Source organism: Carassius gibelio, chromosome A5 (assembly GCF_023724105.1).
Source record: "Carassius gibelio isolate Cgi1373 ecotype wild population from Czech Republic chromosome A5, carGib1.2-hapl.c, whole genome shotgun sequence".
In the NCBI taxonomy this organism is placed as follows: Eukaryota; Metazoa; Chordata; class Actinopteri; order Cypriniformes; family Cyprinidae; genus Carassius; species Carassius gibelio.
Window position 1 is genome coordinate 11,470,075 of NC_068375.1, and position 18,996 is coordinate 11,489,070.

At 38.7% G+C, this 18,996-nt stretch overlaps 1 protein-coding gene across 5 annotated transcripts in view; it reads right to left on the minus strand.

Moving 5' to 3' along the window:
- Positions 1–6,314: 6,314 nt before the first annotated feature.
- The window catches only part of mast4 (microtubule associated serine/threonine kinase family member 4), a 101,480-nt gene continuing 88,798 nt past the window's right edge, over positions 6,315–18,996 (minus strand). For 4 of the 5 annotated variants that reach the window (XM_052591725.1, XM_052591727.1, XM_052591729.1 and 1 more), the window contains 10 exons: positions 18,238–18,363; positions 17,637–17,749; positions 16,499–16,620; positions 15,840–16,057; positions 15,284–15,481; positions 14,906–15,132; positions 14,673–14,795; positions 14,430–14,566; positions 14,022–14,206; positions 6,315–12,940 (listed from right to left, as the gene is read on the minus strand). In XM_052591725.1, coding sequence (XP_052447685.1) covers positions 8,964–12,940; positions 14,022–14,206; positions 14,430–14,566; positions 14,673–14,795; positions 14,906–15,132; positions 15,284–15,481; positions 15,840–16,057; positions 16,499–16,620; positions 17,637–17,749; positions 18,238–18,363 — 5,426 coding nt within the window. In that variant the 3' untranslated portion in view covers positions 6,315–8,963. The remainder of the gene's footprint in view (positions 12,941–14,021; positions 14,207–14,429; positions 14,567–14,672; positions 14,796–14,905; positions 15,133–15,283; positions 15,482–15,839; positions 16,058–16,498; positions 16,621–17,636; positions 17,750–18,237; positions 18,364–18,996) is intronic. The other variant, XM_052591726.1, reaches the window with a different exon arrangement.

The window sequence follows — 18,996 nt, forward strand, 5'->3', positions numbered from 1 at the left end:
TCAAGATTGTGAGTTACGAAGCATTCAAGGCTATGGGAAAGATTTTTTCTCCCAGAAATCACACAAATTAGGCCTGGAGAGCCGCATATGTTAGCACGTGGTTATAATTACAGTTCATCACGGCTTGGTGCTATTTTCTGCAATCACCTTGATTTATTTGTGCAAGTGCGTGTTTGAAGAACAGTGGAGGGTGGAGTGTTACATAAAAGCACTACATGAACAGTTAATAAAAGGGGAAAAAGAGTAATGCCCTCCTCTTTCTTTTTGCATTCACTTCTGTTGAGGGGGCTGTCAGAATGATTTCAATTTAGTCGGGGGAGATTAAGGGTCATTCATTGATGTCTAATTTAGCAATTTGGGTCAGAGGAGGCTTGCTGTCTGCTCTTTGTGTGACACTCCACTCGTACGAGACATCTGATTTCATGCAGCTACAACAGTTGCCACAATTGTCCTCAATACCTAGTGCTGAATTTCTGCCCCATTTCATTGAATCTTGCTTTAAGAGGAAGGGGGAGCAGGGGGCATTAAAATCTCTAAGAGGATTATGGTCTGGGAGGAAGGATTTATTTTTCTGCTTAGTAATATTTGCGAGTGGGCACAAGTGCATCTGCAGTATCACGAATGAGAACAGCTGATGTGGGTGGTGGGCTGAATAGGTCCTCCAGTAATTTTGTTTCTGTGTCACGATGTGGGGGTGGGATTTCAGTGTGCTATTATGCTTCAGCATGTGGCCATGGCAGATTTTCTCTATTTCTAATCCTTCATTACTGGCAGCATTAATCCAAGAATTAAAAAGGGGTAGCGACAAGTGTATTAAATGTGCAGTATAATGACTTTGAGCAAATTAGAGCCTCATCCACCAAAACAGAAAAAGACAAAAGGCATGATGTGCATTTGATAATACACATGATAATGCTTCGGTGTTTGAAAAATGGTTATGAATGGGTTAAATTGTTCAAATAATAATTTAAGCAAGTACTAAGATCATAATAAGAGTATTATGTAGCTCAGTTTACATCACTCTACACATATAAACAGTATGTATGTATCTATAAATATATGGGAAATATCACACTCAACAGGCTGAGTGCTGTAGGTCATCACAGCGTGCAGATATACAGCCATATCTCATGGATAGGATTGTGATATAGCATTTATACAATAGTTTGATGGCAGGAGTGTGTAAATATGTAAGAAAAACCCTATTATATTATAAGACTGGAGCGGGACCGTTTGGACTGAGGGATGACTTCTCTCTAAGAAAAAAAAGGACTTTCCTGATAATTATTTTTTTTTAACGCTCTCTTGAATACCCTCCTGCAGAAGTAACAGTGCCATCGGAGACGCACCGCACCTAGCAGCTCACACCTAACCATCTCACTCCACTTACAATAGTATAATATTCTACATTAGTCCAAGTGATATTTACAGTCATGTTTGGTGTCATTTGAATTGTCTCAGGGCAACTGGTACAATGGTCTCAACCTTAGAAAAGTAGATTAAAAGATAATACAGATCCTAAGAGTTAAGAGATATTTTGAGTACTGTAATGGGAGAGCCCTTTTCCAGGGTGTTCCATGTAAATTACCTTCTGTTCCCATTGAGGTGTAAACTACCCTGGTCTGGGACCTGACCTAATCAAATTCCAATTGTTAGTTTCTGTCTTCATCTCAGGGGATATGTTTGTCTTGGTCTGAGGTATTTAACGGATTGCAGCAAAAGGATCAGGGCGATCCTGTAGCCAGAAAGCCTGTAGTGTGTTGAGTATCTCTTTACTTCATACTATGTATTTTCCAATATCAGGTATGCATATTTTAGTTTTAGATGCATCTTTGAGAATTTGATGTTTTGTATTGATATGATTTGACATGTTTGAATTGGATATGTAATTGGCAGAATACATATTTACCTGACTGATAATACATTTCCACATTAGATTTTATTCTGTTTTACTCTGTAATTATTGACTCTAGCAGATTACGTTGTATCCTTGTTAGCGACATGAGCACCCGAATGAATGAGTTAATATGAAACTAAAGAGTTAACTAGAATAATCAAATGTCAGAAGAATACTAATTTAAATTTGCATATCAACCTAAATTCAAGGTCATACTAAAGAGTATGAATCAGATTAAATAATAAAATGGAGTCAGATTGGAGTTTAACCAGGAAACCTTCATTCAACACCGGATACCTTCCTTGGGCCGAGTGCCTGGACCTTACAATATTACTGAATTAAAAGCTCACTGTATTATGTAGAGTTGAGTATTATGAGAGATGGACTGAGCAAGTGCTCTGATTATTTAGCTCAATCTCGTATTCACAATAAAACATTACTTTGAATGTAAGCTGGGGAAAGTGGTATCTTTGTCGGACTGTCCTTTCATCTATAGAGGGTACTGTATAGATTATCTGCGTGTGTGGCCAAAAAGAAAAAAAGGCCTAATAAATAATATATATATATATATATATATATATATATATATATATATATATATATATATATATAATATATATATAAAATAATTCAGCTAGATTCTGTCAAAATAGAACTGAAGCCACTGATGAACCTTCAAAATGCGTACGTTGATTTTCTAAAGACTGCTGTAACAAAAATAACATTATGGAATTTTTTTTTTTTATGTACTTTTACTGACACATTCTTGGTTAAATCGAATATTTTTCCCAGTACTTGAAATCACCTGATGCGAAACTAAATAAAATGAAATGGGGAAATTTGCAAAATCACCACTTTAGCTAAAACTTTGCTGTGTATATTGACCAAGCGATTTTATGAGCCATATGTCATAATGCAGATGATCATTAGTGCATCATCTCCACAGTTCCCTTTTTTTCAGCTTCCTTGAAATTCTTGGTAACTCTGTAGCATCTGACACACTCGACCTTTCAACACAATTCAACGTATTCAAGACTTTCAACTTTTACAATGACTATCCACACTTATTTAACAGTATTGCTGCATTAATATATTTGAAGCTCTTTTTGATTAACTAGTGATGTGAAAAATTAAACAGTTGTAGTCATCCAGATGACAAATACATGTGAACAGAGAAATAACCGATTATATAAATTAGATCTGTGAAGATAATCCATAAAGACATGAATTGTGTCAAATACATTACAATTATATAATGTACATATCAATACAAATCCATTAAAGCAATTGGTGGTCCACATTAGACACACAGGAAGTCATTAAATCCTCTCCGGCGTCATGTCCCGTGTATTAACATTTGGATTTGAACACAGAGTAATCCTCTGGCCCCACTGAGACACTGTAATCTGAAAAAGATTTATTTCTATTTATACGCACATTATAAGGAGAGTCGCCTTTATCTCTCAATTGGATGTAAGGATTGCATAACCACCAGCATCACACTTTTTCACCCGTTACAGAGGAGAGCAAAGAAAGGGAAACAGCACCCCCTAGGGGAAATTTGTTTCTAGTGCAAGGCTTCATGTGGGACATTGATTGGCGCGTACTCAGTTCCAACATGATGCCACAAGTCAGTGCCTAGTTCCAAAAAAGTTAATAAAGCTTAGGCTTAGTAATATATAGTCAAAACTATATATACATCTATACATTTTACACATACATGTTTAACACCGTTTTATTAGACAGGAACTTCTTAGACGCAGCTTGTTTGCTTGTATCACAAATTTTCTGTGATCCTGAATGTTACTGTCCTCACGTTCATCAGTGCGAGTGACAGCTGTGTGAAGTAAAGTCATTGCATTAATTTTGTGATTAAACGGATTATAACTGTGCATTCAACAGTTTAAATGTACATCTAGCCAATCAGAATAGACTATTCAAGCAGAGCATGGTATGAAGCAAATATAAAGGCACACCACCTTCTACTTCATTATTTTGATCAGGTCATAAATGTTAGCCTCTGATCTCACCCAGCTTACATAATAGTCCAAACACAATCAGTGGTTGACTGAATAGTCTCGTGAACTGATGCAATGTTTTACAGAAGAAAAATAGTACAAATAGTTTTTGGTAAGCTAGTATTTATGACGTTATGATTTCTTTCTTTCTTTATTTTTAAATCAAATATCTAGATACAGTGCTATTTGTAGTTCAGATTTGAACTACGTTTAAAATCCTTCAGCTTTAAATCATCTTTAACTTTGACCATTCAGCATGTTAAAACTTTGAATCAAATTTGACCCAACACGTTTGATTTCTAAGATTTAGCCTTCCACACACACTGTTCTCTTTGAGGGTATAATGCATCTAAAGGTCACTGCAGATAATATCCTGGCGGCCCCCGGGACATGATTTCCCCCTTGAACACTAATAATGGTAATACTGCAACATAGAGTTTGGCATAAGTGAAGATAATTCTTTTGAAACAGATCTGCAAAATAGACAAAAAATTTTTTTTATCTTAGATAATAGTATTTCTTTCAATTTGAAGCTGTTTGCCCAATTACTTTTTTTTTCACACAAATTGTAACTTAATTATTTTATTTTACTCTTACTTTTCTTTCTTACTTATACTGCTTTTATTGTATTCTTACTTTTTCTGTTATTGTACTACTCTTTAGGAAACAGACAAACAAAACCATTGTTAACATGAAAGGAACTGCTGAACACTTCTTATTTACTTGAAGTTCCTCTATTTTATCTTCTGTATATGTTTGAATAAAGAAGAGATGCTGTTCTCTTCTGTCCTGTACACTATGGAGAAACATTTTATTGTCTACATATTACTTTTTACCTATAGGGCTAGGAAACAGTGTCAACAGGCGCATTTATGGTAGTTTATTTTGCATGATTATGCATATTATGTAGTTTTATATTATTTAGTTTTCAGTGTAACACTAATGTTTGGTTTATATATATATATATATATATATATATATATATATATATATATGTGTGTGTGTGTGTGTGTGTGTGTGTGTGTTTAAGCCTAATGGCTATGATTGCAGTGATATGGACCTATGGACCTACAAGTCATTCCAGATTAGATACCAAATTTAGCTTCAACAATCTTCCAGCCCTAATCAACTTGACTTTTCAGATGCTAAACAGCTTGAATTACCGTTTTTAAACCTAACAAGGTGAGCAAAATGACTTGTATTTCAAGATTAATTGTGTAAAATCGTGCATCAGAAATCTTACTCCGTAACTCAGATGTGGCATCACTTTCATGTATGAAGACATTTTTTTTTTAATATCAGCCTGACTTGGCTGTCCTTATCCTAATAGGAAACCCACCTGTGTTCATCGCAGAAAGAGCTTTTTCTGGACCTCTAACACTGAAATATCTCAGCCTTGCACAGTCAAAGATCCAAAGCTTGTCAGACATCCCATCGGATAATCTTGCATCAGCTTTAAAGGACATGATTTTGTCTACATAGAACCAGGTGCGTTTCAGTCACAGAACTAGAGTAGTCTTGATTTCAGTGGCTGCCTTAGCAAGATGAACTCCTCGTCCCTAATGAAAGGGCTTGAAGGCCTTAAATGTAACAGACTGAACCTGGGATTGTATGAAACCGATCCAAATGTTTACATACCATCAGCTGCACTACAATCTTTTTGCAAGACCCTTGTTACTGACCTGGATTTCCAGCTTCAGCATTTCTTAGACCCAGATAATTCCACATTTAATTGACCCTAAGGGCTTAAAAATTGTATTGCAATTGCAATTTAACATGACTGGCCTATTCGCACTGTCCCATCTGGTGCTAGATGAGAACCACTTTAAAGATGTCTGCCACATAAACACCAGAAACTTTCCCTTGCTTACATACTTGTCCATGAGTGGGAGTTCAAAGCAACTCAATATTAGCAATAGATGCTTCCTGGAGGAGCTGGATCTCAGTCTCAGTTCAGTAAATCCCTGTGAACCTTGTTGTAATGAGCAGATGTTTGGACTGAGTGAACTGAAGCTCTTCAATCTCAGCTATGGCTCACAAATGTTCTGCAGTTCACAGCCTCTCAATGCAACTCAAAATGTCCGAAAGATGTCCTTCTTTTGGAAACCCTCATTTTATCTTCATGCAACATGACTGCTTAAGAATAGAACTTGCTTAAAAGTCTCGCACATCTCAGGCAAGACTTGAGTTGTAAAAATGTAGACATTTGCCATTTTTCTGCCTTGTCAGGGGAATTAGAAAATATTCAAGATGTTCACAACTGTAAATTAAGACGAGTTTGTTTGGTCTCCTTCCAAATGCAGACCACATAAACCTATAACATGAATATCTGCTATGAGTTGGAGATCAAAATTGGTAAGTACTGCATATGCTGAAAAGACAATAAAATGCAATAAAAGGTCATTTGGACATGCTTTATTTTCAGTATTATGCAACATTAGAAGTATAAATATTTGTAGACAACATCTATGACATCCATAGAGCTTTCTGTGGTTGATGTACAAAACTCAAAACCACATCTCTTATTGCACAGATCCTAAAAGACAATAATAAGCAGAGTCATCTACATAAACACTCGTTTCACACATAGAGACGACAGAAAAACGAGCAAGAACATACTGAACTGGAAAGACCACAATTAGGCTTCCACCCCAACAGCCTTCAACGGCAAGTGTCCTCAAAGAGGAACTCACACACACACACACACACACACACACACACACACACACACACACATCGATCTTGGCAAATAACACAGAATGTACAAAATATACATCCATGAAGTAGTTGTAAACAAACATTTAATGTGCTTCTTTAAGGATTCAAACATTAATAGTCAGAAAAGGGAAGAAGGAAAACAAACACCAACAACATAAACGCCTGGGGTTACTGTTTATATTTTGAACATTCACGTTTTATCATTAAGGTTTCTATTATGTTTGCTTAGAAACTCTTCCCCAAATTCCCAATAAGCATTGTGTTTCCTTTAGACCTCCTAAACTACATTTGTAAAGTCTATAAGGAACAGAAACTGCAGTCTGCGAATACGCTTTAAAATCTTTATATGTATAGATTCTTTAAATGGTGCATTCGTTGTTTAATTACTTATGAAAATGTGTGTTTAGCTCAGATATATGCCGTTTACATTAAAACATTAATCGCAAATACTTGAATATCATACTGTAATATAGCCTAGATGTTTCACAATATAAAGTATGCTGAAATTGGCCTAGATACACAGTTCGCTTTACTTTAAGTTGGTGCGTGATGTATACACACCTGCAGAGCTATAGCAGGTTTAAAGTTAAGACCAAATATCTAAAGACACAATGATTCGTCCTCTTCTCTGTTGTGACGCTAACCTTCAGTGGCTACAATGCAACTATCTGAGGGTCAAATCAAGCACAAATAATGACGAATATGCTTTTTAACGTTTAGACACAACCTTTAAAAAAGCAAAGAGAGCTTTGAAAGGTTTCAAAAGTAATGCACTTAGCAGTTCTATTACGTTACTAGAGATGTTAATAGCACAAATGCATTTAATAAAGTATTACACAATTCCCATTTGTAAGTGTACTTTGCATATGAATATGTAAGAAACTGATTGGATGTGAAGAACGAACATGCAGTGAAACCCTGCCATACCACAAGTGTTGCTAAAGCGCATTTGATTATCCCTGTATAAGCCCTTTTAACCAAACCAGGGGAAATACGTCACATTCCTGTATGCCAAATGTTAGCCTTTAAAGCTTGAGATTTATTTTATTTATTTTTTTGAAAAAACAGATTGTATAATCTACATAGTAGCAAACTTGGGGTAATCATTCAGTCTCTGAAACTTGCCTTTTATGTAATGTGCTACATCTGCCTTGTCCCTGTTTTTATGTAAATGCATGATTTCCTTGTTAGTGGCATCATGTATGACGAACATTTGGAGAGCAACTCTTCTGCCTCACTAAAGTACATTTCTGAAAATGCATGTGGTTTAACCCCTTCATACCTTAGTGAAACTTCAAGTACACTTCATTTCAGAGTGAGACTATCATTATTCTGCTAGATAGACTCTTGACTCTATATCAGCACAATTACTGAGCAGATAACATCCCTAGGAGACCAACATTAAGTACAATATACAAACATATTACATAACAAAATATATACATATAAAACATACAACACTCATTTTCAACCGACCCCGCTGTACAATTAATGCTGCTCTATTTACAATATATTGCATAAAAATGAATCCTTAGAAATGTATGTGAAAGGAATGTGAATTTCACCATGACCTGCTAAGAACAGCAAGCTAAACAACCCCCCCCCCCAAAAAAAAAACCTCTTAAGGCCCCTTTCGCTACGATTCCAGAACCATAAGATGATTCCAATATAAAATAGTTCCAGGTGAGAAGCACAGGAAAAAGTGCTTTCCCTCTGTGCAACACTACCCAAAACAAAACTTTCAAAAAAAAAAAAAAAAAAAAAAAAAAAAGGATCTGTTCTTGCAGAGTGTAAGCCACATTAATAGCACCACTGCTACATATATTTTTCCTAGTGGTTTTTAAATACATCAAATACACATATTTTTTTAATTTTTTTTTTTTTTACACAGTCAGTTAACATGCACCTTCAGCTCTGAATCTGAGGTGCTTTTTGTTTGGAACAATTACACTCAACCAAGATTGGCAGAGTTCATTAAATCCTTAAAAAAGGCATCTACACTCCATCTCTCCCCAGTTATTGCACACGCCACTCGTTACATCACACCACAACACAATACAATGACTAATTTTGGTGTTTTGTGAGATCTAAGACCACAAATCAGCAGCAAAAAAAGTCAACATTCAGCCTACACTTTTTTTAGACAAAGCATTATAGATCACAACACAAACAAACAAACAAATTCATCTCTGGTTTCTTATAAAAACCCAAAGTAACAGCTTCACCGGTCCTCAGATAAGAAGGCTTGATGATATTACATATAGACAAAACATATACATCCTTATAGCCTTTTTAAAATTCAATACGCCTGGCAACTACAATACAATACATCACTTTTTACAAGTTGAACCACGTTGCGTATCCTTTGTTTGTTTAGAACGGACTGAATCTTTTTCGATAGTAGTGCTATCCTTTGCCAAAGGCACACCTCTTGACGAGTCTTTGCGGTTAGTTTTGGATGCTGACGATGTATCTTGAGTATCCTTTCTCTTTTTTTCCACTTGCTCTTTTCGGTTGGATGAAATCTGTTTGTCAGTCACCTTTGACTCACTTGAGGCATGTTTAGGGTCAGGACTGGAAACAGTACTAGTAGTTGTCCGTATGGGATCACTTGTGCTGGAGCCCTTCAAAGATGCTGAAATCTGAACGTCAATTCTGGACTTCACTTGCTCCTCTGAGGAAGGTCTGAGTATTTCAGCAGCGCTGCCCTTACCAGGAGGAAGCCCACTAGACACATGGATTTTAACAGCTGGTACAGGCAACACTGGCACGGAGCCACCTCGAGAACCAGTGTGGGTCTCTTTGGGAGGCTGAGATTTGGGCTTAGACAAGACTGACTCTCTTAGCTCCTTTGGTTTTACCAAGTTGTCTTTGACAATGGGCTGTAGCTGTGCTATGTTCTCCTGCTTTCCCTTATCTTCAGCTGCCTTCCCAACAGATTGCATAACAAGCGGCGAGTCTACTCTGGGCTTGTTTTTCAAACTCAATGGGGTTTGTTTTAATACAGCACTACCAGACGGTTGCATCTGTTTTGTTGCAGTCTGTGCTGGACTTGTCTCTGCAATGGACATGTCCATAACTTGCTTATTGACCTTCTCAGTGTCTACATCAAGGACACTCTTGAATTTCAGTTTTTCTTGAGTTTTAATAGCAGACTGCACATGCACAGTGTCTTTTGTTGAAGTGTCACAACTTCTAGTCTTTGGTGGGCTTGCACCAATGTCCTTTGTCGTGTTTACTTGGCTTCTGAAGATGGCTTCCCGCTTTTCACAGCTATTTGAAACTTCAGTTTTGACTGAAGGGTTGGAGGCACAGGTACTCTTCTCACTTACACTGCATCTGAAGTCCTTCTTAGAGGCCATTTTATCTCTCGAGTCCATTTTGACCTCATATGCTGACAAGTTTTTAATATCCTTCGCCATTAAACTGGATTGGCTATTTGGCTCCTCCGGATTTACTTTGTCTGCATGTTGTTTTTTGGTTAAGCCCTGTTGAGACTGATTGGTTTGCACACTCAATTCTCTGCTCCTACTTGATGCACAGGAATTTTGTGTTCTGTCTGAGATTTGTTTGGAGAGTTGAACTGAAATACTTGCTGTCTGTCCATTTGCCAAGTCAACAGAGCTTGACATTTTGGCACAAGTCTGATCAGACTGTGGAGGTTGGATGCTGGTTGATTTTACTTCAGCCAACCCAGAAAGTTGTGGGGTGGTGCTTGCACAGGCATTGGATTTTGAATCAGTAGCAGGCATGTCCTCCAAAGGGGCAGCAACGGCAGATGACATGGTTTTTCTTTGAAGGTTAGACTTGGGAGAAAATGAGTTTTTAATAATAAGGGTCTCAGGTGCATCTGCTGGTGCAGAGACAGAAGACACAACGGATGTTGTGACTGATGAAGCTAAAGAAAGACTCTGTGGGATGGTTGCTGTTCCTTTGACAGATATCTCTGGTTTAGCCTGACCTGAGTCAGCAGCTGTGGTTGGCGCAACATCAGCTCGGTCACCCAGTGCAGACTCTACATTTTTGTCTAAACTTTTCACTCTGCTAGATGTTTTGCTTTCCTTCAAGTCTTGAAGATGCTCTGGATTGATGTCAAGAAAGACTTTGGTGCTAACAGCCCTATCCTTTCTATCTATCAGAGTCTTGGTTGCAGCCACAGTTGGGCTTGATGTTGCACCCACATTGTCCATAACATCTTTTGATGAACAGATCTGCTTTATCACTGCAGTGGTCTTTGTATCGGCTGGTTTGTCTTCATTTATGCTATCCTTCTCAGTAGACATTGCTGAACTGTGTGAACTAGTTGGTGTCTTGCTCAGCCTACTATTATTTTTGCCAGAATTTGCTCCTGGGTTTTGCTGGACAGAGTTGAGTTGAGCAATAACAGAAGCAGAAGACACTAGGAATTCATCAGGATGATTGGTTTTACCAAGGACTGGTTGTGTCTGCCGAGTTTCATTTTGCTTTGGAGATTCATCTTCTATATTTTCCATGTCATCTTCCTGGTCTTCATTGCTGACTTCCCTGATGGAGGGCGTATTCCCACATGCAAAGTGAGCACTGTGTAGTGCAGTTCTCATCTCCTGAGTTATCTTTAGCCTAGTCTCCAATTTCACACTTGTGTCTATGGACTCCACTTTGGTGGTCGTATACTGAACCTTCATTCCATCAATAAATGTATTTCTATTATGCAAGGCCTCATTGCAAGCATGACTTATTGTAGAGTCCTTATTTGAAATGGACTCTTCTTTTGTAATGGTTTTACTGTTCAAATACACATTGTCCTTATGGTTAAGTGTCCCAGAAGTCCCTGCATGTTGACTTTTCCGTTTCTCTGTGGTTTTCGGTTTTCCACATAGATCTTCTGCAAACATAGTACTTTCACTATGGCTGTCTGCCATTTTGAAAAGACATGTGTCAGTCTTGGACACCCGAGGCCCAGAAAGCAGACCAATGTCCAAGGTGCCCTCTAGTGGCTTTAAAGAGGACACAAGCCTTCCCTCCAATTTATACTCCGAGGAGGTCTTCCTGATAGGACCATCAGAAGCAATCATCTGAAGTTTTTCTACTGCGCTCTCCCCTCTCCCACTAAAAAGCTTAGGTGCCAAAGTTTCAGTAGTGGCATGGATGTTGCACATGCCCCCTTTAACATGTTCTAAAGCTAACGCAGAATCCAGCTGAAGACTTTTGGACCTTGTGGTGTTGAAATGTATGCTTTCATGAACACCAGAGGGTATTCGACACAAGGATTCCTCCCTATCCTCAAAGCATTGTCTCTTTCTGACAAACTCCATGTTGGAGGCTTTGAAATCTATTCTCTCCGGCTTACTTTCCTTCATCGACCGAGACATTTGTCGCTCTGATTGACAAGGCGGCGACCTCAAATTCTCACTTAAAAGTGATACACATTCCGAACTAGTGACAGACTCAGCTATGCTCTCACAGACTCTTGGGTTCAGTTTTTTGTAGAGGACATCCTTCAAAGTAGCATTTGTAGACTTGTCCAGGGATCCAGATTCAGAACCCTGGGGTCTCAAACTGGGACGTGTAAGGACACTCCGCTCCTTATCTTCAGCAGCAGCACCTTCCACATCTTGCACGGTGTCTTGTTTTTGCCCAGACTCTCGTCTCTCAGGCCAGTCCTGCCTTTTAACCACCACTTTAGCCTTCAGCTTCTCCCTGTCTAGCTCCTCTACTGACTCCTGTCGACCAACTTTTCGACAGACAGGCCGTTTCAGGCAACCCTGCTCAGCAGGCCTTACCCGAGTAATAGTGGGTGGCTCACAGGAAGTGCTCTCCTCTATGCATGGTGGGATATGCTCCCCTCTAGAAGAGGCCTCCCCTTGAGACTCCTCTTGGGTGACTTCCAAACTGTGCTTTCGGGTGCACAAATGTTTTTTGTCACCAGAATAAGAGGGGGAAAGCTTCTCCTCGGATTGAACTCGCTTCAAGAGCGGGGACCGAGGAGGCTCTGCGCTTTTAGGTCGGACCATATGTCGTACAATAGTGGGGGGTGAGTGCATTTTGGCAGGGAAGACCTGAGAAGTTTTGGCGTTTCCCATAGTGTGAGTCGACAAGGGAGATGGGGGCCGCTGAGGAGAAGTCGGCTGAGGCTGAGGGGTCGGGGAGGGTGTGCGAGCCAATGGTGAGAGGGGAATGCTCCCTGCGGATTTACGTCGACCCTGGCGTAACCGTCCAGGTAGTTTGGGACCCAGGCCATGCAGAGTGCTGGGTCGGATGTGTCCAGAGCCTGCTGGGGAGTTAGGTGCGCTGGAACTGGGGGAGCTACTCTGTGATGAATTGCCACCTGGAAGAAAGAGTGTAAAGATGAAATGTTAAAATAAGTGCCATTTTTTACTATTTTTTACAGTACTTTTATTAAGACACCATAATTCCTTATTGAACTGAACAGGAAGTGCACTGAGCACTAAACAGCATATATTTACACCCGGAGACATACAAACATACAAACATACATACATACATACATACATACACATACACACACACACACACATACATATACACAGTACAGACCAAAAGTTTGGACACACCTTCTCATTCAGAGAGTTTTCGGTCGCACTTTATTTTACAGTACGTGTACTAACATGTACTTATAGTATACTTACAGTGTATTTATCTAAGAAAGTTCTGGTAACACAAGGTAACTACATGGGGTAGGGTTAGGTTTAGGTGTAGGTTCAGGGTTAGTACCTAGTTATTGTAATTACTATAATAAGTACATAGTATGTACATGAGGAACAGGACTGTAAAATAAAGTGCTACCGAGTTTTCTTTATTTTCATGACTATGAAAATTGTAGAGTCACACTGAAGGCATCAAGGTCTATTTGACCAAGAAGGAGAGTGATGGGGTGCTGCGCCAGATGACCTGGCCTCCACAGTCACCGGACCTGAACCCAATCGAGATGGTTTAGGGGTGAGCTGGACCGCAGACAGAAGGCAAAAGGGCCAACAAATGCTAAGCATCTCTCGGGGATCTCCTTCAAGACTGTTGAAGACCATTTCAGGTGACTACCTCTTGAAGCTCATCAAGAGAATGCCAAGAGTGTGCAAAGCAGTAATCAAAGCAAAAGGTGGCTACTTTGAAGAACCTAGAATATGACATATTTTCAGTTGTTTTACACTTTTTTTGTTATGTATACAATTCCATATATAATTCCACATGTGTTAATTAATAGTTTTGATGCCTTCAGTGTGAATCTACAATTTTCATAGTCATGGAAATAAAGAATGAGAAGGATTTCTTTGAATTATTTGAATGAGAAGGTGTGTCCAAACTTTTGGCCTGTACTGTATATATATACAGTATATACATACACACTTTTTTTAAAATCAGGAACAATGTCTTGGAAATGTAACACACACCTGACTGGTTGAAGTCAGGTGTTGGGCGAAAGGCAGCTGTGGGGGAGCGTGGCGAGAGGCTGTGTGTGGGAGATCCAGGTAGACTCTCTCCTGAAGACAGTGAGCGGTTTAGCGAGGAGAAACTACGGCTGGTGTGTAAAAGTGGAGAAGGTTGCATGGCAAAACGTTTGAACAATGATCGCCGCCTGGAGAGAGAAAAAAAAGATTGAACTGAACAAACACATTGGAATATTCAAAAAGAATTGATTGAACACAGAACACACTCTATGCAGCAGCAGCTACATCTAGTGGCAATGGGGGATCTTGCTACTGAGGCGCAGGAAGTTTATACAAATCTGGCTATGTAAAATAAATAAACATTTGTAAAACCTGAAATAGACAAGAATAACGATATTCTAGTTTTCTTACCTTTCTTGAGTTTTCTCTTTCTTTGGCTTCTTGGTTCTTCTCACCATTTTGCTTCTGTAACTATTTCTTCTAGCTGGACCAGTTTTGATAGAAGTGTTTTCAAAAGGGGTTGTGGATATTGTGACTTTACTTCCACTCTGCAAAAAAAAAAAAAAAACTTGTAAGTGTCACGTAACACAAAATTAAATGGAAAACAAGCAGTGGAAAAAGTGTTGTGGATGTAACATTGGTTGGTTTTTGCACCTTTAGCAATAGTTCCACCACCTCAGTGTGAAGCAGCCCATGAACGGTTTCTCCATTCACATGAGTGATCAGGTCTCCAGCCTTGAGACCAGCCTTGTGAGCAGGGCCACCATCTTCTACATTCTATTCCCAAACAATACAATATACAAATATTAAATCTCACATAAGTGAGAATACATTTTGTCATCTGTTGGATTCTACAGTGGTGTTCTGGAAAGCCCTGCCACACTTACCCAGACCATGTGATATACTGTATAAACATCACTGTCACAGGCATACACCCGGATCGCTCGCAGAGTGAAGCCAAATTTCTTCCCTGAGCTATGGATGATGATTGGCTGACGACAGATGACGCCACTGAGGGAGGAGTCTCTGCTGGGGGAGGAGTCTCTAGAGGATGGGTCTGATGACAGCGAATATGGAGAAATGGGACTTGCTAATGGTGACACACCAAAAACATCTGGGGAGACAAAGGAGAGAGGTTGAATCTTATATTATTAAATTGGCTGGCTTTAGCAGGTAACCACATTTAAAAAAAAAACACCTGACATGGACATGTAAAGATATCTCAACATATTCTCTCATATACAGTACACATACTGTACACTTACCTCCAGGAATCATGAGCGACAGGGCGCTGGTGGACACTGATTTTGGGACTTTGCTGACTGTACACTGCTTTTCTGTGGCCTCAGGTTTGGGAGCAGTCAGGAGGGAGGCTGTATCAGAGGAGGGCTTACAGGAGCTGTCCAGACTCTCCACTCCATCTCCCCGTGAGGACGCCTGATCCAGGTGCTCAGAGAAACTGCCTACTCAAAAAAAAAGAAAAAAAAAAAGAAAAGAAAAGTCTAATTATAATCTAATTATTTCCCTTTAAATAATTTGTATTATTTAAAATTTATTCTACTTGTTATTATTTTTTATTATCTCTTTTAATAAATGTTTAATGTTCCTCTGACCAAATCAAAAGCCATTAGATATTATTGCTATCTGTTTGATCACAAGCAAATCATGTATCATGTACAATAATGGCATGCAAAAATTAATTGCATTTAATAATGTTTTATACATGGAGTCTCCTGAGACCTGAATCATGAGTAAAAATTGATTGATTGATTGTGGAGGAAGTTTGATCAATTCCCGACTCTTTTAAATCCCCCCCTGTACCTGAGAGGGTGGAGTTACTGATGGCGCTACAGGGAGTGGTGGGATCAGGCTCCTCTTGAGGCAACTCCCCAATACTAAAGGTCACTTTACTGGGGTCTTCCAGAGCCAGGGAGCCCTCACCGTCCTCAACTTCTGCAGAGATGGCAAACTTAGGAAGAAGACCGGAGCATCTGCTCAAGCTGGTGCTTTCAGTGTCGGATGAATGAGAGAGAGAGGGGCTGGAGAAGAGAGACAAGGAAAAATGAAATGATCCACCTGAAAAAGTCAAATTCTACAAATTTAAGGTGCTTTTAGGAACATGGAAGCTGGTTTGTTGGTGGTCCAAAGAGGTGTACCAGCTCTAACCAGCTTTATTAAGGGTGTACTATGAGGATGAACGTGTTCTGACCAACCATCTGGACCAACTTAGTCAAGCTAATGACCATAAATGACCAATCTAGACAATGCAAAATCTACTATCAGAAATGTTATTTTCCAGTTAAATCTGATTTTGTGTTTCTGATATAATTCATTAACAAAAATATTTTCAAAACAAATAGTGTTGCTAGGAAGCATGTGAGTATATATATGGAAATTAATATATTTATATTAATTTCTGATTTTTCACCTTAATTTTGGATCTAAGCTATTTTTATGGCACGGTTGTGTGGGTAACATACATCTCTGTGAAGTCTGGAGTCCAGCTCAGTGAGTCAACAGTGAGAGGACTTTCTGTTGTCTTCTCTGGCTGTTCTCCTTTCTCTTCCAGCTGTCCTCGAGACAGATCCAAACTACTGTAAACCTACATACACAAACAAACAAATATCATATATATATATATATATATATATATATATATATATATATATATATATCATATATATGCATCACTAAACTCCATTAGATGGCATACAACCATGAGAATGAGACTGTGAATCCTGAAGCAAGGAAATGTAACTTGAAATGCTTCTGTTGGTCAGTGTTAGGTTGTTGTTAGGTTATGGTGTTCTGGATGATTGCTAGGTGGTTGCTTATGGTCCCAAGCCAAATCAGTGGCAAATTTGTAAGAATTTGTCCAATGTTTTTAAATGACCTGCGTGAACCCCACTGACATTTAGGTTTGGGTGGTGTAAGAGATGCAGCTTAGTTTTTTATTCAAAATATTTTTTTGAATAAATTAGGTACACTTATAAAACAGCTTATTCCTTAAATGGCAATCACCAGTCACCACCAAAAAATACCATAATTGAAGATGCCTGAAAATTGAAATCCATCTACAGTGGTTCTCAACCAAGGGGCCAAGAATGACATTTTAAGTTGATATTAATATTATTTTTAATAAATCTGAATAATTAGAATGATAAAGAATACAAAGAATCAAAAAATAATACCCCCACCCCCCCAAGCAAGTTTGTTTATTCATAAAAAGAAAAAAAAAAAAGGATTTAAACCAAGCTGCAAACCCATAATTATGGCAGATATGTATAAAATGCAGCCTTCACTAGATTCCTCCAGTGCAAGCATTTGTTAGTTTCTGGAAGCAACTGATACTGCAATGCACCAAAGCCTTGGATGCCTGAGAACAAGGATGTGCACGAGTAATTGTTGTGTGCGATATTGTTCCCTGACCCAGAAAATTATATCCCTCCAAAAAAAGCGAATGCATGTAAACATTTGAGCTGAGCAATATGTCAGAGACAGTGCTGGTCATAGTTTTCAGCTGCTTTATTTAAACATACACTAGTCAGATTCTCATCAGAGTCATTCTGCACTGCTTGAATTAAATCCTGTGAGGGGAAAAAGAGAGACACAACTCACTTTGGAGAATCGGTGTGAAGACGAGGAAAACTGCCGTAGTTCCACATTGAAATCTTCATCATTGGTATCCTCCTCCTCCTCAGTTTCCAAGTGATGGTACCTATCAGATCGTGCTGCGATTGAAGAAGAAAATGTGTCACATTGTGCGGTGATGCTCTCATATTAGTTATTTTAAGACCCAGTTATTATAAGAAATCTTAAAAGCACAGTTCATTTAAAAATAAACATTCTGTCATCTTGCTTGGCCATCATACAATACACAGGAAGAGGAAACAACAGGATGTTTACTTAAATCTACATTGTTATTAGTGCATGTATAAGCCTATATAATGTAAAACATTTTGACAAAAGCACGGGGTAAAAAAAAAAAAAAAAAAAAAATGACCAAGCTTGAGCAAGCTGTTGACATTTCTCCAAACAAATGACAAAGATTCATATCATTATCCAACTGTGCTCTACTAATATATGACTAATCTATCAGTCTGGGAACATCTGAACCTCCCTTAAGACATAAAAACACATATGGCACTGGCTCTCAGTCCCGCACTGCTTGCATAGACTGTCTGTGAAGGACAATGATTTCACTCCTGCTGTCACTCACTGTCGAAGTAGCTGGTGTCATCCTCAGACTCCAGCTGGGGGATGAACTCTGCCTTCTGCCTCAGCAGGCTGTTCCAGTCCAGACTGTGAAAGAACTGATGGTGCTTGACCTCATACGCCCCTCCTGCTTAAGGATACACATCCAATCAAATTTTAGAAACGCTTGTCCACCCTAAACCTTCTAAATGTGCAAAGGGATGCATTTCTTTTTAGGTGCTAAGGAAAAATGCAATTAAAATAAATGCTCTTTGAGGCTAAGGGCCAGTTTACTAAACCGGGTAGATTAGCATGAGAGCGCAATTCCAAAAAAGCCCTAATGGGAGTGGAAATTTCTGTGGGTGATTTACTGAGAATGTGCAAATTAAAGAAGACAGACCCAGCCAGATAATTTTCATAATTACCTTTATAATCTACCAAGAGCAGCACAAATTAGTGTACGCTTTAAGACATGCTTTTTTGGCGCACTAAATTATGGTGCAGATATCAGTAATTTGAGGAACGCAAACATTAGTAAATCGTGTTGCGTGATTTATTTTAATACTTTTCTCCCATAAATTTTACATCTGAAAGGGAAACTCCTACAAATGCATTTTCAATAAGGTCAGGCACAAATATAACGGTGTCCATGCCTTTTCAGCACTTATTCTTCACTGATCATCTTTAGTAAATCGCAGTAATTTTTTAACGCCAAAAGTTGGTTTGTGATGCCGCTGTAGTTTAGTGGCTGTGTGAGAGTTTATATAATATGATTTTAAATAAA